Source organism: Chrysemys picta, chromosome 2 (assembly GCF_011386835.1).
Source record: "Chrysemys picta bellii isolate R12L10 chromosome 2, ASM1138683v2, whole genome shotgun sequence".
Lineage (NCBI taxonomy): Eukaryota > Metazoa > Chordata > Testudines > Emydidae > Chrysemys > Chrysemys picta.
In genome coordinates this window covers 89,532,341-89,558,694 of record NC_088792.1, presented here as the reverse complement: position 1 = coordinate 89,558,694, position 26,354 = coordinate 89,532,341, and the positions used below count along the sequence as shown (strand labels likewise).

The 26,354-nt window shown below is 41.9% G+C and overlaps 1 protein-coding gene across 4 annotated transcripts in view; it reads right to left on the bottom strand.

Moving 5' to 3' along the window:
- Nucleotides 1–26,354, bottom strand: part of STAC (SH3 and cysteine rich domain) — a 196,331-nt gene that overhangs the window by 18,085 nt on the left and 151,892 nt on the right. For all 4 annotated transcript variants that reach the window (XM_065583682.1, XM_065583681.1, XM_065583680.1 and 1 more), the window contains 5 exons: nucleotides 20,975–21,075; nucleotides 16,734–16,815; nucleotides 12,895–13,010; nucleotides 7,361–7,442; nucleotides 3,538–3,602 (listed from right to left, as the gene is read on the bottom strand). In XM_065583682.1, coding sequence (XP_065439754.1) covers nucleotides 3,538–3,602; nucleotides 7,361–7,442; nucleotides 12,895–13,010; nucleotides 16,734–16,815; nucleotides 20,975–21,075 — 446 coding nt within the window. The remainder of the gene's footprint in view (nucleotides 1–3,537; nucleotides 3,603–7,360; nucleotides 7,443–12,894; nucleotides 13,011–16,733; nucleotides 16,816–20,974; nucleotides 21,076–26,354) is intronic.

Genomic DNA, 26,354 nt, shown 5'->3' with positions numbered 1-26,354 from the left:
ATCCAAGATTTTGGTTCATCCCATTACAGACATAGGGACAAGATGCAGCGTTGGCTCTAAATCAAAGAAATGTTTAAGTTTTAAGAGGGTATTAGGGGATAAACATGACTTCTGAAGTTTGCAACAATTAGACCCCCTAGAACCACAGGTTCAAGATCTGTCAGAGCTGACTCAGCTTTTCATCCTCCAGAAGCAGATAGAGAGCTTTGTGCATATTTTGGGTGAGATCTTAAAAAAAAAACAACCCATGCTCTTTGCTGTATGTTAAGGGCTGCATGATGTGTGCCTTGCAGTTTATTACTGTCATATAGAATCATAAAAATGTAGGACTAGAAGGGACCTCAAGAAGTTATCAAGTCCAGCCCTCTGCGCTGAGGCAGGACCAAGTAAACCTAGACCCATCCCTGACAGGTGTTTGTCCAACCTGTTCTCAAAAACCTCCAATGATAGGGATTCCACAACCCCCTTGGAAGAATAGGAAGCTTTTCCAAATAGTTAACCTAAAGCTCCCATGCTTCAGAGGAAGGAAGTAATGGGCTTAAATAAACATGGAGAACAATTGAGCGGAGTCCTCTTTATAACAGCCCTTAACATATTTGAAGACTACTATCAGGGCCCCCATCAGTTTTCTTTTTCTTTTCTCAGGACTAAACATCCCCGGTTTTTTAATCTTTCCTCATATGTCAGGTTTTCTGTACTTTTATGATTTTTGTTACTCTCCTCTGAATTCTCTCCAATTTGTCCAGATCTTTGTTGTGCCCAGAACTGGACACAGTACTCAGCTCTGGCCTCACCAGTGCTCAGTAAAGCAGGACAATTATCTCTTGTGTCTTACATACAACACTCCTGTTCTTACACCCTGAAAATATCAGCCCGTTTTGCAACTGTAGCACATCATTGACTCGTATTCAAGTTGTGATCCACTGTAACCCTCAGATCCTTTACGCCAGTACTACCACTTAGCCAGATATTTCCCATTTTGTAGTTATGGATTTGATTTTTCCTTCCTAAATGAAGTACTTTGCCCTTATCTTTACTGAATTTTATCTTGTTGAATTCAGACCAATTCTACATTTTGTCAAAGTCCCTTTGAATTTTAATCTTGCCCTCCAAAGTGCCTGCAACCCCTCCCAGCTTGGTGTCATCTACAAATTTTATAAGCAAATTATCTACTCCATTATCTAAGTTATTAATGAAACCACTAGATACACCCTCCCAGTGTTACAGTGAATTTATAACTACTATTTGAATTCTGTTTTTCAACCAGTGGTGTCCCCACCTTATTGTAAATTCATCTAGATCGCATTTCCCTAGTTATGAGAATGTCATGTGGGACTGTGTCAAAAGTCTTACTAAAATCAAGATATAGCATATCTATTGCTTTCCTTCTATCCATTAGGACAGTGATCCTGTCAAAGAAGGAAGTTAGGTTGGTTTGGCATGATTTGTTCTTGACAAATCCATGCTGGTTGCCCCTATTAACCTCTATTGCTTATTTAATAATTTGTTTCAGTATCTTTCCAGGTATTAAAGTTAGCCTGACTGGTCTATAATTCCTGGGGTCCTCTTTGTTCCCATTTTTAAAGATAGGTACTATATTTGCCATTCTCCAGCCCTCTAGGAACTCATCTGTCCTCCGTGAATTCTTGAATGTAATTGGAAATAGTTCTCAGATTGCTTCAGCTAGTTCCTTAAGTACCCTAGGGTGAATTTCATCACATCTTGCTGACTTGAATAATCTAAATATTCTTTAACTTGTACTTTTTGGCTTGTGTTCCTTCCCCCTTGTTGTTCATATTAACTGTATTACGTAGCTGGTCACCATTAGCCTTTTTAGTGAAGACTGAAGAAAAATAGGCGTTAAACACCACCGCCTTCTTAATATCATCAGTTATTAGCTCCACTTCCCTTCTAAGTATAGTACCTATGCTTTTCTTTGTCTTTCTCTTGATTTTAATGTATTAAAGAACCTCTTCTCATTCCCTTTTATGTTCCTTGTTAAGTATAACTCATTTTGTGCCTTAGTCCCTCTGCTTTTGTCCCTACCTATGTGTGTTGTTCTTTTATACTCCTCCTTAGCAATTTGCCCATATTTCCGCTTTTTGTAGCATTCCTTTTTGATTTTCAGGTCATTAAGGAACTCCTGATGGAGTCATATTGGCCTCTTACTATTCTTCTTATCTTTCCTTTGCATCAGGATAGTTTACTGTTGTGCCTTTAATACTGTCTCCTTGAGAAACTGTCAGCCCTCCTGAACTCCTTTTCCCCTTAGATAAGGTCCTATGGGAAGAGAATCTATCAGTTCTCTGAGCCTGTTAACATCTGCTTTTTTGAAGTCCATTGCCCCTATTCTGCTGCTCCCACTCCTTCCTTTCCTTAGAATCATGAAATCTATAATTTCATGGTCACTTTCACCCAAATTGCCTTCCTGCTTCAGATTCAATACCAATTCCTCCCTGTTGGTCAGAATCAAATCTAAAATGGCTGTCCTCCTGGTTCCTTCCTCCATTTTTTTGAAACAAAAAGTTGTCCTCAATACAGTCCAAGCACTTATTGGAAAATTTGTGTTTTGCCATCTTACTTTTCTAACAGATGTCTGGGTAAAGTCCCCCCATCACTAACAGGTCTTTTGTTTTGGATATTTCTGTTATTTGTTCTTGAAATGCTTCATTCACCTCCTTGTTCTGATTTGGTGGTCTATAATAGACCCCTACCATGATGTCACCCCCATTTTTTTACCCTTTTGATCTCTACCCAGACACTTTCAACTGGCCTGCCTCTTACCTCCTCCTAGACTTTAGAACAGGTGTATATAATCTTGATGTAGAATGCAACACTTCCTTCCTTTTTATCCTGCCTGTCCTTCCTTAAGCCATAATCTAGTTTACAGACTAATACTTTCAGTTCTTTCTGTTTATTCCCCATACTCCTTGCAGTTGTGAATAGACATCTAAAACATTGAGCAGATTCCTCCACTGGTTTCCTTGTTATTGCTCCTATGGCCCTACTGTAATTTTCCATGTCTCCTCCCCACCCCCCTTCCCCGCCAACATCTAGCCCTCTGTTAAAGTCACTTTTTTTATATGACGGGTATAAATTACAAAGAGCTAGCCTGTGCTGGTCATCCACAGTGCTGAGGCGGGTGGTGCATAACCATAAAAACCAGAGCTCAAGGAAGGATTGGGCACTCTCCCACCTCAGGAACGTTTGCACAGTGTGCTCAATGAGGGAGACTACTCCTTGCATCCCCTCTCTCCATATATGCCCTCCCGCAAGGGCCAGGGACAATTTGACCAAAAGAAACTGCAAAAAGACCAAGATCCTTTTCAAATTATGTCAGACTCTGGATTGTGCAGTGTCATTTTTATGCTGTCACAGCTGTAAGACTGCTCCATTCACATCGCTCTGGCTCACCTGTCATAATGTTTGTGTTCACCAGGCCAATTTATAATACTCACCCAAGTGTGTTTCTGTAAAAACAAACCTCTTAAATCAATTAACATTTTCACTATACGCTCACTAAATCTTTGCCCATACCAGGGAGTTTATTCTTTTTGATTCTTCTCCGAAGTCTTCTGTTCCATTTTCTGAGTAGGTAAACACTGAAATAAAACACAACACATGACATTTTAGGGACAGCTGAAGGCCATTCACCTCCCGAGGCCCACCTTATATCTCTCTCTCTCCTAATCCTCCCTTTCTAACTGTTCCCTACTGCTCTCAGTAATGTTCTTCTTTTGTTAATCAGGCATTTGTATTGCAGTAGCACTTATAGGCCCCAACCAAGTCTGGCACCCCATTGTGCTAAGCACTGTACAAACAAGTAGCACAAGACAGTCCCTGCTTGAAGAATTAACAACCAGAACACATAAAACAAAAGGTGGGAAGGGAAACAGGAGAAATTCCCAAGGTCATGCAGCAGGTCAGTGGCGGAGTTGGGAATAGAGCCCAGGTCTCTTGACTCCCAGGCAATGAGATTCTGGCAGCCTTACTCACACTGAGTAACACCTCACTTTGTGGGTAACTCAATTGAAATCAATGGGTCTACTCAAGAAGTAAGGTCCCTCAGGGTTAATAAGGGAATCAGAATTTAGCTTGATCTACTGTAATTGTTTCATTAGCTGATTTATACACCATTGCTTCAGGTGCCTTCCCTGCTAACATCAGTTGCTTTATTACACTATGTTCCTTCTTCATTCTCTAAGAACAGTTTCCTAATTTGTAGAGAATAGTGTCCCCTACTTTTGGACAAAGCCCAGCCATGATTTTAGTAGATGGAAGCCATCAACTCTTCTGAGCCTAAGTCACTTTTAGAAAAGTTTAGTCCCAGCATTGGCTTACATTTGTTGTTAGAAAAATAAGAAGTCAGAAGTCTCCAAAAGCAGTCTGAGCCAGTTATTAGTGGTTGTTCTGTGTATTGTTGTCTCCCTTCTCTGTGATTTAGTTTCATACTTTCAGAATAATAAAAGCCAAGAAGCCAGTGCACTCCTGCTGAATCTCTCTCTGCTTCCCCAGTGGTGTAGCGAGACAAGCTCAGTAAGCTAATATCTGTTATTGGGCCAACTTCTGTTGGTGAGAGAGACAAGTTTTCGAGCTCACGCAGAGCTCTTCAGTTCTGGGGAAGAGCTCTGTGTAAGTTCAAAAACTTGTCTCTGCCACCAACAGAAGCTGGCCCAATAACAGAAAAGATGAGTGAGGTAATATCTAGCTAGACTTACACCATTCATAATGTGAAAAGGCTTTACAAAATTTTAGAGTGCATTTCTGACCTGAAAAGTAGATTATCCAAATGTAACCTTCTTGTTCATCAGATTGGCTACCTCTGTGTATTCAGGGTAATTTCTGATTTCTCCATTGACAAAAATAAAATCTTACTACTATTTTTTACTCTGGTTAGCAATGCAGAATCAACTGAGTGCGTGAGCTGGGTTCTATTCCTGGTGCGTTGACAGAACTGAATACTAAGTGTGTTCCTACATGGAGATTGTTTCCTATACCTGAATCAGTTATATCTACGCAAACTCACTGATGACAATGGGACTGAACAGATGTCTTTTACAGAATAATTTGACCTGCAGAACTTTTATTACTGGTAACAATGCATGCAAAGTAATGAGCCCAATTGACTGGTGGAGACCAGGGTGAGTTTACAGAGTTGGCAGGTGGAAAAGTCATCTTTTTATTTGTAAACTAAGCACATTTGATATTGTCTGTGCTTCAGCACTGTAGAGAATTAATTTCCCCTTGAAATTATCTGAATCCTATAGACATGTATAAACCAGCCTGTGTTTGTTGTGCCTCCTAGACTTCTCCATACTGTGTTCCTCTTGCTGTTTCCCTATTGCATAAACAGACACAAATCTGCATTTTTCTAAAACATTCCTTGAGGAAGTCAGGTTTCTCTGGGAAAAACAAAACATCAGGGGCCTGATTCATTGCTGTGTTACTCTAGCTTTATGGTGTAGTAACACCATTTAGAATCACCAGAGTTATCCCATGTAAAGCTGGAGCAATGCAATGGTGAATAACGCCCCAAGAATATTTTTAAATAAGTTCATTAAACTTTTAATCTCTGTTTAGCTCATGTTCTCTGAATATTACTGGGAGACATGTAAAAGTAAAGGTCATAGCAAGTATGGGGTTCATCTCTACACAAACCAGAAATCCATCTGTTTGCCCTTGCAGCGGCAGGAAAACCATGTGGGAACTCTGACAGCATGAAAAGGGTCTTAGCATTTCCATCATTAGTACAAACAACACAGGCAGTTTATTAAAATCTACCAAGAGGAAATATTTGGAGCAATTGCTGCATAATTTATACACTAGGCCTCTGAAGGATGGATCGAAAAAGAAAGCCAATGCCGATCAAAGGAATCATTAATGTGCTGAGGAAGTTATTTGGAGGTTTGGCACATGCTGAGTTCTTTAAACTGATCTCTTTGAGCAAGTTTCTTGATGCCTCTAAGTCATGCAGATCCCATAGAAAAGTTTCTTACAGGCTCAAAAAAAAAAAAAAAAAAAGAAAGGAGGTAAGTGATGGAAAAAAAAAAATGATCTGAAAACCTCAGGGGAAAAATGAAACTCAGGTCGAGCGGATGCTTTACCACTGGCCAGGTTGAGTTACAGTTCCAAGTGCTCAAGCCCATCCATCAGTCAGTGCCACTGATGGGTGGGCCACATGCTGAGAGGGAGGAAAAGGACTGAAAACAGAGATGTGAAATGAAAGGGTCAGAATAAGGAGCAGGGAGGAGTCTGGGAAGGAGGTAAAATGGGGGGTGGGGGTGGGAAAAGACAACTACAGTTAATACCTGACCACTATAAAAATTACTAGCCGTATGCCAAGACCAATGGGGATCTGCACTGTGGAGGAGGTGGATGTTGGGGTTCAAAGAAGGGAGGTCCATTCACTATGGCTCGTGTTTGCCGCAGATCCGGCCTGTCTGCCCCTGCCTGAAGTTTGGGAATACTAACGCTTCTTGGTGGTATTGGTGAGCCTCGGTGCAACAACAACTCCACTCCTAGCTTAGAGGTTTATTGGGTGCCCCAAAGTTCTTTCTACACACAATCCTTCTATTGCCAGGATTGAACTGGAGCCCAATGGACACTGCAATTTCGCTACTCAGCGTTCCAAGCTCCTGGCTAAGGCTCCCTCACTGCACTCACAAAAGTCTTCATCACTGTGTTGCCAGTGATGGAGTTACCTCATAACAATTACAACAGTACAAGAACATTACATTCAGATGTCAAAAGAGGACAAAAGGTTTGGACTATTAGTGTTATTTATGATTTGTACTACAGTAGCACCAAAAGGCCACAACTGAGACCAACACCCATTGTTCTGGGCTTGGTATGGAACACATGTAACAGACTGTCTCTGCCCTGATAGTCTAAGTAGACAAGACAGACAAAAGGGTGGGAGGAGAGGAAGTATTATCACTCCCATTTTACAGGTATGGAATTGAGGCGCACTGACATTAAATGACCAGCCTAAGGTCTCACAAACACACAGGAAGTCTGTGCCAGAGGCAGGGACTGAACCCAGATGTGCTGAGTGCCTGTCCACTATCACCTAAATCTGGTCATAGTGGGTATGGAAAATCAGTCCCCATAGACCACTAGGAGCCAAGTAAATAAGCAACACTGGTCAAGAGACCTTCCCAGACTCCTGTTCCCAACCCCTTGGCCAAAACTCTCCCCCAACTCAATAAACTCCCTTGAGGACATCAGAAAAGTCAACATTGGGCCAAATTCATCCCTCATGGATTCCACTTGTGTGGGCCAAGGTAGTGGAATAATTACACCACTCATTTAGAAGAATATTTTTGGTGCATCTGAAAATACTAGATGGTCCAGAACTCACCACTGTTGCTGCGTTTCCTGTTTATATCAAACATGCTTCCTGAACCATCGGCTTCCTCAGGAACTTCTGCCAGGTCTGAAGTCTATGAGGAAAGAGAGGATGAATGGTACTGAATAAGGAAGAAAGTGGATAATGAGGTGAAATAAAATCACACAAGAGCATTAAGTGAAAGCAGCAGCTTGGTGTTTTGAGTGTGGAGGGAGTCAACATGAAGAGATTTGCTGATCCAATGGGGCAGTTCAAATTCTTAATGGGAAGCAGCAGGAAAGCCAAATGAATGCCAGTTCTAGTGTACAACAGGTTTTTGGGCAGCAGATGAAGTTGGGGGGTTAGGAGTTAATAAAGAATGGTTGGTATCTGTACAGAGCAGCTGTTTTTTGGTGCTTGTAAATGTTTATTTGCAGTTACACTTCATAACACTCTATAACAATTCATTAAAAGAGAGATAATTTATTAAAATTTTAGAAACACATCCTTAATATGAAGTGTGACCTTAATTTCTCCAATTTGCTATGGAAGCAAGCTCAGGAGTGTGAAAGACCTACTGAAATCAGTCACATAATCACGGCACCTAATTTCTTTGCTGGTATAATTAAAAAATTGAAAGCTAAATACCTTTGTAATATTTATTTTATGCATTAGTTGTACTGCAGTAGTGCTTAGAGGCTCCAATCAGGATTAGTGCCCCCATGGTACTAGGTGCTGTACAAACATAGAGGACAACACAGTTCCAGGCCTCAAAAGTATACAGTCTAAGGGCCAGAGTTACTTGTGTTGAGTAGCACCTTTCTCCATGAGTAGTTACATTGGAGTAAGGAGCTGCTCCAGATAAAGTTATCAGAATCTGACCCTCTGAACCCTCAGATTCTGAGTTCACACCCTGCTCTACTTTTTAAAACATCCCTATAAACTCAGGAGTTTCTGACGCATTTTCTAGTCTGAAAACCTATTTCCTTTTATATATTCCTAAGATTTGTTTATTTCTTGTTAACATATTTTTAAAGTGCTTTTGAGGATTTCATCCTACCATTTAATTTCTTCATGTTACAGTGTAATTATACTGTAAACACAAGTAAACCAACTGCTTTGCAGGCCTACACTTGCATCGCGAAGAAAAGACAAAAAATGTACTCCAGCTATGTTTAAAGGTCACCATCAGTGATGTGGCTTTCTTTAACAATTTTCTAAATCTTGTTTTCTGCTTACTCATAGGCTCATAGACTTTAAGGCCAGAAAGTACCACTGTGATCATCTAGTATGACCTACACATTGCAGGCCACAGAATCTCACTTACCTCCTCCTGTAGTAGAACCATAACCTCTGGCTGAATTACTGAAGATCTCAAATAATGATTTAAAGACTTCAAGTTTAAAGAGAATCCACCATTTACTTTAGTTCAAACCAGCAAGTGACCTATGCCCCATACTACAGAGGAAGGCAACAAGCACGCAGAGTCTTTGCCAATCTGACCTGGGGAAAAATTCTTCCTGACCCCAAATATGGCGATCAGTTAGACCCTGAGCATGTGGGCAAGACCCACCAGCCAGACACCTGGTAAAGAATTCTCTGTAGTGACTCAGAGCCCTCCCTATCTAGTCTCCTGTCTCCAGCCGCTGGGGCTCCTGCTCCTAGCAGTCGCAGATGGGCCACATGCCATTGTAGGCTGTCTCATCATGCCACCCCCCTCCATAAACTTATCAAGCTCAGTCGTGAAGACTACTAGGTTTTTTTGCCTCCACTGCTCTCCTAGGGAGGCTGTTCCAGAACTTCATTCCTCTGATGGTTAGAAACCTTCAACTAATTTCAAGTCTAAACTTGTTGATGGTCAGTTTATATCCATTTGTTCTTGTGTCAACATTTGCCCATAACAAATAACTCCTCCCCACTCCAAAACCAGTGGGAGTTATGCATGAAGACAGTGGGGGGATTGCCCAAGTAGTGCAAGACTGGACTTTAAATACATTTCTTGGTTTTTAAAAGTTAGTAGTGTCATGAGCAATATTTCCTCATAGGACGAGGATTTGACAAATAATTTTTAGGATCATTGTCTTTTTAAAAGATGTTTCTTTAATTTCCTTTAGCAGAAATTTATAGTAAAAGTTGGGCATCCATATTTGAAAAGTCAGGCCTTTGCTTTTTTGGTCTTCAGTTTTCTAAGTTGTAACTAAGGATAAAACTGCTTACTTCTCCTACCTACAGCTCTGGATATGTCAAATCCAGTATATTTTCAGATTTTGCCCAAGGGCAAATATCAGTGCTCCTATTTTCCCAACTTCCCCCTTCCTCAAGGATATTGAGGGGCAATGGGAGTTAACAAGAAGCTGGCGGGACTCAAAATCATTTTGTCATCTTGTCTCCCCCGCCACCACTCTGCCCTCCTGTTTGTCCCATCCACCTCTTATGGCTTGTCTTTTAGACTGCAAGCAATTCTGGGCAGGAGCTGCCATTTATTATATATTTGTACTGTGCCTTGCACAATGGGGTCCCAACCTGGTTGAGGCCTTTAGGGTCTATCATAATATAAATGTTAAGTGATAATAATACTGTGTAAAGCAAGGCAAACTATGGGGAATGTCACAGGCTGAACATGGACTTCCTAGGTGGAAAACAGACATCGTTGAAAGAAACCCCAGATCACAGTTATTTTTCAATAGTTTGCAAAGGCCAGGTCTCCGGGTTTCCCACCAACTAGCTTCAAGATTTAACCTCCAGCAAATATAACGCCTCATTTTGGCTCCTTCAACACCAGACTCCTGCATCACTGTAATGATTAAAAAGTAAAAAGCCTCTGGCTCCATACCTCAGGTACAACACGGTCGAAGTGTGCGGATATCCTGCTATAACAAAATGTTTTGCTGAATATTGTGTTAGTGCCATAACAACCCCTGCAGTATGGGCCTGATCCCGAGCCTGCTGAAGTTAGTGCGAGTCTTTCCACTGACTTCAATGAGCTTTGGATCAGGCCCTATAGGACAAATATTCTCATTTTGAAATACAAAGTGTCACTTGGAAAGAATTGCTCCATCAAACCCTGAAGGAAAACTGGTGTCATGTTTACATTACCTCAAACAATTTCCCCATATAAACATGGGCTATAGGTTACATTTTGAGGGAAGCAGTGAAGTGGCAGATGCTCAGTTTGGAGCATATGCCTACCTTCCATATATGGTCATTCACACCAGGCTAAAAATCACATAGAGGGACATGCAGATTCTAGATGGTATTGTGACATTGGTCTCAATAAGGTCATAAAGGGTGTATTCCTTCCTACTTTGCATCTATTACCCGCTTCACTGCAGCATAAACACAGCTGGCACACTGGGCAAACCAGGTACATCATTCACAACCTCCACTGTGATTGTAATGAAACAACGGCTCAGGGATGTGGGATGAAAGGGACGTGGGATGGAAGGACCAACAGTGAAGAAGTTTAGTTTCTGTGTTTCTGTAACTGCTCACCCATTGCTGAGTCAGGATTTAACTGTGAGAAGTTAGGATTTCCCATATCTGTCTCTCCATCTTATGCTTTCCTATATTATCTAAGCACAGACATGTGCTACGTTTAGTCACAATCTGACTCTCTGGGAGACTAGCTCATGACAAACTGGCATTCTATACTTTACACCCACTCCCCATCTTGTTATGATCAAAAGTCCAGGGCAAGCCGACAATGCATTTGTGTTTTCTACGCCTGAGTAATCATTCATAATTTAACATAATGCTTTATTGATTTAGCAGGTAATAATTACATTTGTAGAACTCCTGTTCCAGTATAAATTAAATAAGAGAAAGAAAAAGCTGTAATCACAAACCGTGAAAGGTGTTAAACTGGTTTTGTATTTAAAAAAAGGTGGAAAATTATTAAGTTTCTTTTAAAAGAGAAAACACTGGATGAAGGGCATGTCCTTTACTAACTCCTGTGCAGCTTTCACTTAGGAATTGTAAGTCTCTGGTTTGAATTTCTCTGTGTTTGCCTTTCTGAGTTAAATTAACATCTGTTTAAAAGGCCATCTGTACCATTTAAGGCCCTGATTCAACACAGCAATTAAGCACCTGTTAATGTCCCAGTGAAATAATGGTTTAAGTGCTGTGCTGAACAGGGATGTATTGAAGCACTAGTTTAAAATTAAGCACGTGTTTAAGTGCTGTGCTGAATAGGGGCCTAAATCCTATGAGTGCTTTCTTACAGTGATGGCTTCACTCTAAGGCGGGAGTTCCCTTTTTCAAGTGCAGACAACACCTTAGGCTTAGAGAGATTGTCTGTTGACCACCTTCCTTCTCATTCATGATGGAGTATCACTCCGCCCACCCACATAATGTATTGTTTCCAGCCATCTTTAATGAAATAAGGACCCAACCTAGCACCATGTGATCAGCCAGGGCTTAAATTCAGCTGGAGCCCTCCGGAGCAGAGCTCCAGTCAGGGGCGGCTCTAGGCACCAGCACACCAAGCGGGTGTGGCAGTCAGGGAGCCTTCGACAGCATGCCTGCGGGAGGTCCGCTGGTCCCGCGGCTTCGGTGGCAATTCGGCGGTAGGCACGCCGAAGCCGCGGGACCGGCGGACCTCCTGCAGGCATGCCGCTGAATCCACGTTACCGGCCGGACCTTCTGCAGGCATGCCGCCAAAAGCCTCCTGACTGCCGTGCTTGGGGTGGCAAAATACATAGAGCCGCCCCTGGCTCCAGTGAATATTTTCAAACCTGTGGGAGCCCTGGCACCTCCCTACAGGGAGAAAGCCCTGAGCCCAAGCGCCTCCCTATGGGGCTAATGCAGAATTTAAGCCCTGCAGCCAACTATTCATAGACTACTACTACTATCTAGGTCCTGATTTTCAGAGATGCCAATCACCTGCAATTTCCACTGAATTCAGTTAGAGTGGTGGGCATTCAGCACCCCTGAAAAAACAGCCGCCTGCCGCTTCAGTCATGGACTGGCCAACATGCCGAGGAATGGAAATGAGGGGATGTAAGGTGGTACCTTAATGACCTGCATGGCCTACTCAGATCATGGATCCCAGTGCCACTGGGCTGCTACTCCCTCTCCTGTGCACATGGGCAAAGAGTGGGTAGAGGCAGAATTCAGTACCAGTCCTGCCCCTAGAACAGTGTGACTATGCACTGCTGGCTAGTCACAGCTAATTGCAAGATACCAATGCGTCCTTTAAAGTCGGTGCTGTGCCCGTGCAAGTCACTTTTCAAATTTAAACATTTTTGTTTATTTTCTGTTTTTACTTCCCCTCCTCTCCCTCCCAAATGATTCTGGCCTACGTGGTTTGTTGAAATTTCAGCATTTTCAGATCAAAGTGAAACAGGAACGCTCCCTGTTCAACATCTATTTTTCCTTCTTTTTAAGGTTATTTACAAGATTTTTAAAAACTGAGTTTACAAAAAAGAGTTTACAGGCCCTGTTCTAGTCTGGAATGTATTTTTTTAATAGCCTGAAATGTGGGCTTTCTGATGGAAACTGACAATTATTGTGCATGGATGTGCTGTGATCCTGCAAAAGGAAAAGGGAAGATAAAACACGAGAATTACAGAGTTCCGTTTGGGTGAATCAGATCCACTCCCAGAGCTGCTCCTCTTGGTCTTCTGCGCTAAGGAGGTTCCAAAGCGGAGGGTTTCATACACAGGGTCGACTTTGTTGCCACAGGCTGCAACAGAAGAGGCAAAACAGAGATAAACACGTCAAAGGAAGTACCCACCATTATGTCTCCTTCACTTAGAGACTTAACTGCCCATCCCGTCATTCCACTCATTCTTTGCTCCCCTTCCTATTGACTGACCTCCCCCCCCAATTGTCTCCCATTGCAACTAAAATCACCTCATCTGTGAGAAACTACATGATCTACACCCATTCCCACTGTCCCACAGCCTCTCCCTTCTCCCACTTAGGATAAGTCTATGCTGCAATTGGGATGGCACGTGTAGGCATATCCATATTAGCTTTGATTGAGCCAGCTTGCTATAAGTAACAGTGTAGGCATGGTGGCATGGGCTAGCTGCTCGAATTCGTACCTGGGGTCCCAGGTGAGACTGCATTTGGGTAGCTAGCCTGTGTCACTAGGTAGACCAGACAGCAAATATGAAAAATTGGGACGGGGTGGGAGGTAATAGGAGCATATATAAGAAAAAGACGCCAAAATCAGGACTGGCCCTATAAAATCAGGATATCTGGTCACCATATGTGCCACTGCCTGTACCGATGCAACTTCCCTGCTATTTTTAGCAAGCCTGCTTGAGTATGCCGATGTGTGCTGCAATTGCATCATCTATTGCTGTGCATATACATAAGACATACCCTTAGGCCATCGATCTTGCTCATAGACTCCTTTTCTCTGCTATCTTGATCCCTCCCACCCACACACTCTATGACTGGCTCTTACTTCCTTTGCAAGAGAGGGATGGGCCTTATCTCAACATCCAGCAAATTGTGGCCTTTGTTTTGAATGGAAGATATTTAAAATATATGTAAAAGGACAAAAGTCATTAGCAGTTCACGAAGGGAACTGGATCTTCTCATAAGAGCCGAGCTCTACTTTGTGTCTTTGTGGGTATTTAAGGACCTAGCTGAAGCAATCTCAGAACCATTACCAATTATCTTCACAAACTCATGGAGAATGAACTGGTTCCAGATGACTGGAGAAGGGAAAACATGCTAATTACTTTAAATGGGGAATGAAGAGGAGCTGGTGAATTATAGACCAGTCAGCCTAACTTCAATACTTGAAAAGGTACTAGAACAATGATTAAATAATCAGTTGGTAAGTACCTAGAGGATAATAGGATGATAAGTAATAGCTAACATGAATTTGTCAGGAATAAATCATGCAAAATCAACCAAATTTCCTTCCCGGACAGGGTTACTGGCCTAGTGGATAAGGGGAAAGCAGTAGACATGATATAACTTAATTTTAGTAAGGCCAGTGCCATATGACATTCTCATAAGCAAACTGGGGAAATGCAGTCTAGATGAATTTACTGTAAGGTGGGTGCACAACTTGTTGAAATACCATGCTGAAGGAGTCATTATCAGAGGTTCGCTGTCAAACTAAGAGGGTGTATCTAGTGGGATCTCATAGAGGTCAGTCCTGGGTCTGGTATTATTTAGTATTTTCATTAATGGGCAATGGCGTGGCAACTATGCTTATAAAATTTGCAGATGACATCAAGCTGGGAGGGATTGCAAGTACTTTGGAGGACAGAATGATAAATCAAAAGGACCTTGATAAATTGGAGAACTGATCTGAAATCAACAAGATGAAATTCAATAAATACAAATGCCAAGTACTACACTTAGGAAGGAAAAAGCAAATGCACAACTACAAAATTGGAAATAACTGGAATAAAGGATCTCGGGGTTATAGTAGATCACAAATGGAATATGAGCCAACAACGTGATGCACGAGAAAAAGGCAAATATCATTCTTGGCTGTATTAAAAGGAGTGTTGTATGTAGGAGACTCTACTGAGCACTGGTGAGTTCTCAGCTGGAGTACTGTGTCCAATTCTGAGCACAAAACTTTAAGAAAGACGTGGAAAACTTGGAGAGAATTCAGAGGAGAGCAACAAAAATGATAAAACGTTTTATGAAGAAAGGTTAAAAAATTGGGCATGTTTAGTTTTGAGAAAATAAAACAGAGGGGGGACCCGATAACAGTCTTCAAATATGTTAAGGGTTGTTATTAAGAGGTCTGTGATCAATTGTTCTCCATGTCCACTGAAGGTAGGACAAGAAGTAATGGGATTAATCTGCAACTAGGGAGGTGTAGGTTAGATATAGGAAAAACTATCTAACTGTAAGCATTGAAACAGGTTACCATGGGAGGTTGTGGAATCCCTATCATTGGAGGTTTTTGAGAATAGGTTGGACAAACACCGGTCAAGGATGGTCTAGGTATGCTTGGTCCCACTTCAGAGCAGGGGAATGAACTATATGACCTCTTGAGGTCCCGTCAGCCCTACATAGCTATCGTTTATAAGAACTGAGCACTTCTCCTGTATCTCAAAACAGCAAAAGTTTCAGTCGAGTAAAGAGAATATGATGCAAGCTAATGAATATGGGACTCCAATCCTACATTGAGAACCACAGGAGAGGACCCTTGTCCCCAAGCTGAGCCCCAGTTAAGTCAATAAGGTCTGTCCACACAGTTCTCAATGTAGGATCAGGGCCTTACATTTGACTAGCACTCTTCATCCCAAAGCGCATTCAAGAACTGTGGACCTGATCTTCTATCATTAGAAATTTTAAAATCGAGACTGGATGTTTTTCTAAAATGTATGGTTTAGTTCAAAGAGGAATTATATGGGGCAAGTTCTGCAGCTTGTGTTATACAGGAGGTCAGTCTAGTTGATCACAGTTGTTCCTTCTGGCTTTGGAATCTCTGAATGTACGCTCTCACTTACACTGGTGTAAATCAAGGTAAGTCAGTCGAAGACTATAAATTTACAGCAGTGTGATTGAGACCAGATTCAGGTTCTATACAACACATAGCACAACAGAAATGCAGCCTCCTCCGGGGTGAAGGGTGGTAACCAGCTAACCTACATAGCGGGGCGGTGAAAGATACTGGGATCTTTAATGTCACAGAAAGCAAGACAAACCTTGTTTTTACAGACGAGGTGCTCAGAATATTTTGAACAGAAACAATTCTCATATTAAAAGGGTCTTTTTTTTTTAAATGGAAATTTACACCCAGCCATTTAATTAAAAAAAAAAAATTTGATGGAAACTACAGGCAAAAATATTAGCCCATTGGCTGTTCTCAGACATATTCTTTCATGTTAGTTATTTTCTTGGTTTTCAGTTTTTGCATTGTCAGTTTTGAATGGTCAACTTAATCACATGGAGGAAGTTTTTCAAAATTGAATATTTTTTGGTTCAAAATTTTCATTTTCAGAATAGGGTGTAACAGAGAGCAAAATCTGGCCCAAGTATCTGAAGAAATAATAACTAAATCAGTAACAATAAAAAGAGAACAGAAAGGAAGGTGAACCAGAGAGAATGGAAGCATAATTCATTCAAGATCCTGATCAGTGTTGAGCATAGTTCACTGTTATTTTAACATACAACTCTTGTGGTGCTTCTTCCCAAATCAGGCTTGGCTAGCAGCAATGCACAGGCTCCTCCTACTTTGAGCACAGGCATTGGTTTGATGACAGTGAGCATCTTATTTGTATTGTGCCTTTGAATCATGTAATAATGAAAATAAAAATAAACACATTTCTTTTGGTTACAGTTTTGAAGGACTACTTCTCTGAGATGGTGGAAGAACACCTGGCCCCTCACTGGCAAAGGAGTTGAAGGGCTGCTGAGAACAAACACCACTTCTGAAAGCATAGTGCAGCCCAAGAGAGATTGAAAGATTAAAACTCACCAATAGGCATCACTTCTTTGATGCAGCCAAACTGTTCATGAATGAGTAGTGGGGAACTGTAGTAACGCCGAAACCCCTTTGGCTGGAGAGAGGAAACATGTGGCGTGTTGTAGCGTGACATGACTGATGTAGCATCATGGAGCATCAGAAATAATCTCAGCTGTTCTGCTAGCCTGATTTCCCACTAAATAAAGTCTCGAGAGCAGGAACATACTCTCTGTTAGAGACCAGCAATTTACCTCCTTCACTGCAGGGTGCTGAGAATAGGGGTTTATTTTTTTGCCTGCTGGAAACATCTCATTTCTGTTTCTTAATATTATCTGGAATGATAGCCTTCATTTTCAAACTCTATTTTACCTTCAACCTCACACAAATTTAGTGTTAATAAGTTTAAATTAATTACAGCAGAAATGCTGGATCATAAAATAGAGGTTTTGCAATATTCGATGCTAAGGAAGCTATTGCCACACTATTTAAAGTTTTGGGAATTGCTGATTTTCTTGTGGCTCTCAGTTTGGGTCTTTATTCCATATTGGGGTGACCCACTTTGGAGCCTTGGGAGGTAGAGACACATACCCATAACTATGGCTTTAAGGGTAAATCATCTTTCCTTATACAAAGCCAGAGTAAATGGGCTTTGCTCAGCAGTTCTCTCCAGGAATCATCCCTACAGGATGCAACACTGCTCCATAGCCTGTACTACAGCCCATTGGTTGCAGTAGCCTTCAGGATGGCTCAATCTTTCCTGTCCTATGCAGTGAGGAATCCGGTGGCACCTTAAAGACTAACAGATTTATTTGGGCTTAAGCTTTCATGGGTAAAAACCCACTTCCTCAGATGCACGGAGTGAAAATTACAGATACAGGCATAAATATACTGACACATGAAGAGAAGGGAGTTACCTTACAAGTGGAGAACCAGTGTTGAAGGCCAATTCAATCAGGGTGGATGTAGTCCACTCCCAATAATTGATGAGGAGGTGTCAATACCAAGAGAGGGATAATTGCTTTTGTAGTGAGCCAGCCACTCCCAGTCTCTGTTCAAGTCCAAATTAATGGTGTTAAGTTTGCAAATGAATTTTAGCTTAGCAGTTTCTCTTTGAAGTCTGTTTTTGAAGTTTTTGTTGTTGAAGAATGGTTACTTTTAAATCTGTTAAGAATGTCCAGGGAGATTGAAGTGTTCTCCTACCGGCTTTTGTATGTTACCATTCCTGATGTCTGATTTATGTCCATTTATGCTTTTACGTCGAGACTATCCAGTTTGGCCAATGTACATGGCAGAGGGGCATTGCTGGCACATGATGGCATATATCACATTAATAGATGTGCGGTGAATGAGCCCCCAACCACATGAGCCTCACCATCAGGGAATCATTCCCCTGCACATCTCCTAATGTGATATACGCCATCATGTGCCAGCAATGCCCATCTGCCATGTACATAGGCCAAACCGGATAGTCTCTACGTAAAAGCATAAATGGACACAAATCAGACATCAGGAATGGTAACATACAAAAGCCGGTAGGAGAACACTTCAATCTCCCTGGACAGTCTATAACAGATTTAAAAGTAGCCATTCTTCAACAAAAAAACCCTTCAAAAACAGACTTCAAAGAGAAACTACTGAGCTACAATTCATTTGCAAACTTAACACCATTAATTTGGGCTTGAATAGGGACTGGGAGTGGCTGGCTCACTACAAAAGCAATTTCCTCTCTCTTGGTATTGACACCTCCTCATCAATTATTGGGAGTGGACTACATCCACCCTGATTGAATTGGCCTTCAACACTGGTTCTCCACTTGTAAGGTAACTCCCTTCTCTTCATGTGTCAGTATATTTATGCCTGCATCTATAATTTTCAATCCATTAATCTGAAAAAGTGGGTTTTTTACCCACAAAAGCTTATGCCCAAATAAATCTGTTGGTCTTTAAGGTGCCACCGGACACCTTGTTGTTTTTGTGGATACAGACTAACACAGCTACCCCTCTGATACTTGTCTCCTATGCAAGAGTATTTAGCCAGTGAATGTATATAGTGATGGATCTATTAGCAATGCCCCCATCTGGCCCTGCCCTAACGTCAAATCTCTGTGCTGCCATGCACAGAGCCTACTAGAGCACAGTCTGCAATGCACAAAGGGAATAGTCTGCCCATGTGTGACCACTCCCTGTAGGTCCTATGCACTTACAGGTCGAAGGAGCAGGATTTGGGCCTATGTACAAAAGATTTCAAACAAAATAATCACATAGCCCTCAGATGTTCTTTCTAGGGAGATATGGTATAACAGCCAGAGCCATGCCGCTTGTTTAGCGCAGTTCATAATGAATGAAGTGCTTTGTTAACTCAGTATTTACCATATCTTGAGATAAGACATTCTCAGCCTAAGGCCAAAGGCTCAGGAATTCACTAGCCTGCAATATGGCTGGGCTGAAAGTAAGCCCCGCCCATTCTGCTCGAGGCCCCGCTCCTTCTGGGGGCCAGAGCCAGCCCCCGTACCGGTAAGAGTTGAATGTTACTTTCACCCCAAATATGGTTGTTACCATGTACATAGTTTTGATTAGTTATAGCTCATAGTTAATCAGTGCTACCTGCATTAGGCTGCTGTAACCTATGGTACATACAGGCTCGCATCACAACAAGAAGTGTGGAAGCCTCATGACTGGGTGACTTCATTTAACAGTGGCATTTTCCAAATTGCCAGTAAAGAAATGTTTAGGGAGGATGTGTATAGCTACAATATCCAGATGGGTAAAAGTTGCAGGGAGTACAACCTGCTGCTATTGTGCTTCCATATAAAGACACAAACGGAGAAGGAATGATGGGGTTGACAGTTGTGATGCCTGTGGGGAACAGATGCTAGTGATTTACAGCCTTACTTTCCCAACTACAGGCCAAATTCTGAGTGCCCGTAGGCCTGTAAAACTCCTGACTTAAATGGAATTGTGCCTGCTTCTGACAGTTCTGAATGTGGCCTTTTTTCTTTTGCTCCTGTATAAAAACTAAACCACCACCAAGACAGCTTTAACTGGCAATGTGTATAATGACACAGTCCCCTCTCCTGAAGTCTGAAACAATTAATATGAACTAAATATTCAGCTTACACCAGACCAGCAATTAAATTCTTTAATACCCATCTATTCTTAAGAGCTCAGCTTTCTGCACCAGAAAGACCCAGGCTGCGATTACAATTCTGGTTAAAACACATTCTTTTTTACCTCATGTGTAACTTCCATTCATACTAACAGGAACTACTGTACAAACACATGGAGAGAGCAGGCCCTGCAAGACTATGGGTGGATTTCCTAGCCCCTTTCAAATCAATGACGAAACTTAGATTGACTTCAGAAGGGCTGGGCTTCAACCTATTTGTTCCTAACTTGTGTCTGGTGTAAAGCTTTGATTTCCCTCTTTATCCTTCAAAACTAATGTGTGTGAAATATTTGCAACAAAACTCAAAATGTCTGAAATGTGAACATTTGTCCATTGAGTTGCAAATTCATAATTGGCTGAATTATAATGGGCCTTCTTGTTTTCACTAAGAAAGCATGAAACACAGGAACATAAGAACATTGTTACTGCCAGACTGGATCAGACCCAGGGTCCAGCTAGTCCAGTATTCCCTGTCTCCAACAGTGGCTAGTCAAAGATGCTTCAGAGGAAGGGGCAAGATTCCTGCATAAGCATATGTGGGGTAATCCACCCCTGTTAGTAGGTCTTATCCTGATCTCTAATAGTCAGTGTTTAGCTTAAGCTCTGAAGCATGATATTTACTATCCTTGTAAAGTGTTGAGGTTTTGGGGGGGGGGGGTTTGCAGCTAAATTATTGTTTTCACAAAATTTTGAGGGCAGAAACCAGTCAAATGAAATTCACAGGATATTTATCAACAGATTTTCAACTGCTTAAACCAGCCCTAATTTTAACAGTTTTATTAATTCTATGCAGAGAGCCGTACTATATAGCATAGTCAATTAAAAAATAACTAATATTTAGATTAATTTGACCCATGTGTAACCATATACCCACATCCCTACAACAGTACAGAAACTGTATGTGTTTCCTCAGCTCTCGAGTCATAATTGCCACAGTCTAAATGAAAGGAACTTGATTCCAGATTAGCTAACACACCAATCGGCTACATTCCGGAGGTAACCGTTAACAGGGCAGAGTTTAGAGAGCTAATGGAGCAAATGCGAGCTGTGTAGCATTCTGTTCAATTTGTACCGAGCAGCTTGCTTACCAGTTTGCCCATGCAACGCTGTTGTCCAATACCGTCTATGCACTTGTGGTGGATGCTCATCTTACAAGCCTTACAACGCAGTCCGTGTTTAGCATTTGTCCCTGTCAAATGCACAGAGATAATTTAGTTAAACAAAATCAATACTTTCCATGCATTTAACAAGTGACCTAAATGCATCACAGAGAAGGTCAGTTTCAGTTTTGTAGGTATTGGTAATAACCTTTTCCCCATTCTTATTTGTGTACAAACTCCCTTTGGCTTTTCTGGGTTTCTCCTGTTTAGGATAGTCTCTCTCAGGCTTCTTCCTGTTTCCCAGGATAATGCTGACCTTGGTTATAAATTGGATTATTCTTTGGTTTACCATGATTCCTATCCATGACGTCATAACCCCATAAATGCTATCACACTGGCCAAATCCAGGAACCTAGTGCCCAGACCAGTGAGGGACTCTAAGCCCCAGGCTATGGGAGCTGCTCCACAGAGGCTGCTTTAGTCTAGTGGCTGAAGTTAGGCTTTGTGTCCCAAATGTGCCTCCAAAGAAGTGATGGGTGGTTGTTTGAGGATCTACAAAAAGATGGATCCTATGGCCTGTCCTGGTCAGATTCCAGGGCACCCAACAGGCCCCCACCTGCCTCTGCACGCAGAAGCAAGAAGCTACCTCCCTGTGTCTTTGTGCAGTTGCTGGGTACATTTGTTGTCACTAGTCTCCTGATGCATGCAGAGATTTTTCTCTCCATGTGTTTTCTGAGGTGCAAGACTCCCCAAGGGGATGGAGAGGTGATGAGGCCATGGCCCTGGCCCTCCTGTGCACTGGGGCAACAGTGCTTGTTGGACATACTGTGGGGAGTATGCAGCACCCCTGAAGGAGCAGAGCAGCAGGCACACTTCGCTTGCATGAAGGGGAACTCCAGGAGGGAAATTTTGCCTTCCTGGCACAATGCTGGGTTCAGCTCTGCACGGCCTGCAACATGGAGCAGCGCCTTATGACACAATTGAGCCCACTGACTGCAGGGCAGGAAACATCCTCTTCTTTATGTATCCACCCACATCCAGAAACTGTACTTAAGAATTTAATGTGAATCAACAGTTTAATTTTTAGGAAAGTATAGAAGAGCTGCAAAAATTTGCTCTGGGCTGAAACTTTGTTTTTCTGGGCCCATACAGATAATTTTTTTTTAATGGAATGAATACATTGAACTCCTGTTCATTGTTATCCACTCCGATAAATAGATTGTTGTGTGCAAGAGTTGGATTCATTTGCAGCCCGAGCACAACAGAAAAGCTCTGAGATCTTCACATAGTGCGGGAGATATTAGAGCCTAATGGAGGGGAAGAACCGCATAAAGCCGTGAACAGAGAAAACCAATCACTATTTGGATTGAATTTTCAAAAAGACATAAGGGAACTGAGTTGCTAACTTACAAGTCAATGGAAGTTGGTTACCTAACTCCCTTAGGCGCATTTGAAATGCCCACTCCCTAAATGGAACATACATTCACAAGAGGGCACATTTCTGCCAGGAAAGCATAGATCCAGAAACAACAGAATGATTTAGAAGGCGTTTCTATGAGCTAGCAGGTCCCTGTGCTTTGAAAAGAGTAAAGAGGACTGAACATCTTGAAGAGAAATTTGTCATAGGCATCTTAGATAGGCAACTTTTCCATAAACTGCAGTTAGGTCTTCAACCTCGCACTTATAAGAGTAGTGAGATGAGCTATAGGACAGTCTGATCAGGCTGGTAAAGATTAAAATCCACGATCACAAAGCCTTTCAAAATGTTATGATTTGTCATTATTATCTGCCGAGCTTAGTACAGTTATTCGGTGGGTGAAGGTTACTGCATTTCTCAAACGTTTCTGCATTTGAAAGTACGCATGTGGAGATTGGTTATTTGGTTAGCTAACCTGGCGTACAAGCTGCTGTAATAAAACCTGAATGATCGTGATTTCCATTGGCTAGACAACTTAACCTAATGAGGTACTGCTGCTGAAGGAAGTACAGCTGGAAAGGATGTCATTAAGAAGATGACAAAATATTAGCCTCTCCCAGATGTTACTTTCAGTGTCAGTCCTTTCTGAAATGTCAGATGTCAAGATGGTGATCCTATTGGGATCCAGGAAGTGGGTGGGCGGAGCCTGCCCACTGCTAAAGGACTTCCCCCCAGCCTAAGGGGAGGATCCACTGGGCCTGGAAACCAAATGATTCTGGGGGACAGCTAATAAAATAACAGGAACAGGAGTGCGGTCAAAGGGTCAAACAAAGGGAACCTGACTGGTATGATGGTGATGGTGGGTACCAGATATAACCACAGGCAGCACTGGGAATTTTATGGAGCGTGCAAGCGATCAAATGGGCCAGCCATTTCAATAGTGGTCACGTCTTAATGTTATGGATCAAATTCTTCCCTGGATCACATACTGTATCTCCACTGGAGTTGAATAAGGCTGAAGTGAATAGGACTGCACAGGGCGTTGGTCAGGATAGAACTAGGTCCAATGTAATGTCTGACAGGGAGAGCATTTTCTGGTAGTTGGAGACTGACTAGAGAAGCTGAGGGCTGCAGTTAATCCAGGTGGTTATAAACTGCTAGGTAATGCCCAATCCTGAGATAGTTATTTTTATTAACATCATATAGGAAAAAATCCTTTTTCCTGTGTAGTAGTTTTTTGAGTACTGTTTGTGTGACTATGGATTTTTTTAAAATTTACACATTGGGCCAATTTCAATCACACATGTACAAACCAATTTTGACTTCCAGCTTGTTTTACTGAGAACAGAATGTTGAGTCACCTTTTCTAGAAGTGAATGACTGGCGTAATCAATACAAAAATAGGACTTTGTCCTCACTATTCTATTAGATTTATTGGGTGGAATAAAAATTTCAAAATGACAAGCTATTGCACTTGCAAGGAATAACTACCATGCAAATTTGATACAGTGTCTACACTGGGTCTGATTTTCCTTTCACTTACATTGTATAAAACCAGAATATCTTTACTTGGGCCTGATTTTCACCAACGTGACAGGAGAATCAGCCCCCTTGCCTTTATTTTTCATTTGGGTTGCTTTGCTAGTCCAGTCATTTTAATATTAATGTTTATTTGAATGTTGGTATTTTAAATGTTTTTCTGATGATAAAAGCCTCGTAATAAAATATGTGATCTTAAACATCTATTGCTTTAATATATAATTATAAACCTAAAAGATGTGCTAAATACATGCACTGTATCTACATACACTCTTTTCAAAACCAGAAGCATTTTCTCTTCAGGAATATGCATCTGTGAGCATTGCCTGCAATCAACTCAACAGAACAAATTATAGAAGGGCAAGCACTTTATATTTTTATTAGTGAGTGTCATTTGTCACCAATAGGTATGTAGGTAACAGCTTGAAAGAGAGGAAAGGTATTTCAGATGCACATTGGCATATAAAGAGAATCCGTAAATTAAAATGGAATTTCCTTTAGCCACCAAAAACTTCAATTTCTATTTTGCTTTCTTTTCTAACTGCACAATTTATTGTGTGAATTAAGCAATCTGGGAACAATTTTGCACGTGTCTTTGTGCAATAGCCGGATTTAGGAAAGAAGAGTTTACTTTGTGTCTAATTGACATTTCATTGTGTGACAAAGCTTTGTTCTTGTCTCAGTGGGTCCCACGCTTTCTGGCGGATTTCGCTAGCCTCAGAGGCTCACTGTGACCCTCCACGTAGCCCTTCTCTCTCTAGAGACAAGGGTCACAGCCTACTGAGCCATTTTCATCATAAGCCACCGAGGGAGGTGAGGAGAAGCAACCCTCCCTCGCACAGTCTCTGTTGTCTCCCAATCTTAGTGATTAATCGGGGAAGAGGGGGGAGCCCGAGCCCACCCTCTACTCCGGGCTCCAGCCCAGGGACCCTAATAGCAGCAGTTATGGTAGCTGACTTTTTGGAAATAGGACGTGTACAATTCCCTGGGCCACTTCCCCACAGCAGCCCCCACTCAGTATTTCCTTCACCGTTACCTCAGGGCCTCCTTCCTTGCACCTGATATGGATTTGTACTGCTTAGTTCTTCCAACAGTGTGGCTTCCTCCTACAGCTCTTGACACGCACACCTCACTGACTAAGGGTACGTCTACACTATCTGCCGGACCGGCGGGTAGCGATCGATCTATCAGGGATTGATTTATCGTTTCTAGTGTAGATGCGATAAATCGATCCCCAATCGCTCTGCCGTCGACTCCTGAACTCCACTGTGGAGAGAGGTGGAAGTGGAGTCGACGGAGGAGCGGCAGCAGTCGACCCCGTGCCGTGAGGATGTGAGGTAAGTCGACCTAAGGTACGTTGCCTTCAGCTACACTATTCCACACTACCCTTTTTTTTTTTATCTTTAGAACTCTTTTGGAGCATAATTTTCTTTTTATCCTGACAAGATTATATTTTGCAGATTTCCTGGGCACAATTTGCACCAGCAAATCTGGCATGCACATTTTCATATTGCAGTTCAATTGCAGATGCAAATCAGTCAAGTAGAGAGGCAAGTACTCTGATTTGTATTTCATTTTGCAGGTTGAAAACTGCAAGTGCAAATTTGGTGGGCATAATTCACACACACAGAAAGGGAGAGACTCCATTTCATCCTTTTAAAGAAAATATCCCCTGTGATGCTTTCTTGGGGTGCCCAAAACATGAAGTCACTGTGTAATTCCCCTTGCCTCAGCGAGTGAGAGATTTGCTGGTTCTAAACTGAGTGACAGGGAGCTGTCCTCCCTCTGGTAGATATCCCAGACAAACTTCTCTGGACTCTGCCAGCCCTTAGTTTGCCTTGCAGGTAGCACTTGGTTCACCCCAGTTCCTGAGCCTGCTAAAAGTGTGTTCCTCTGGAGTTTCTAGCCACTGTCACTGGACACTCACAGAAATTGCCAAGTGTACTATCTCCAAAGAGAAAGTGTAGACACCAACTTGTTTGATTCAGCTAAGAATTCACACTTTGTTTAATATTACAGCACTGAGATCTACTTATGGTAAAACAAAGAGAAGTGTATTAACAAAGAGAAAATCAAGTGACACAGAGTAAGGACACTGGAAACAGAATTGGTTACAAATAAAACAGGAGTATGATACGTGTCTAACAGATGAAACATAAAACTTTAGCAACCTACAATTGTTTGGCTAAAGCAGTTCTCTAACCCTTAAAGTTATTCTGTAGAGTTTACTGATTTTCAGTCAAATTAGGATCCAGATTTTCATGATCTCCCCATGCCCTACTAGGAGTCTCCTCAACAAGTGGATAACAAAATGTCTTTTCGCTTTACCTTATATTTCCACAAAACTCATTGTTTTGATCCCAGAGATAAGACAACCCCTGTGGCGTTTGGTCTCCTATGCTGATTTCAACC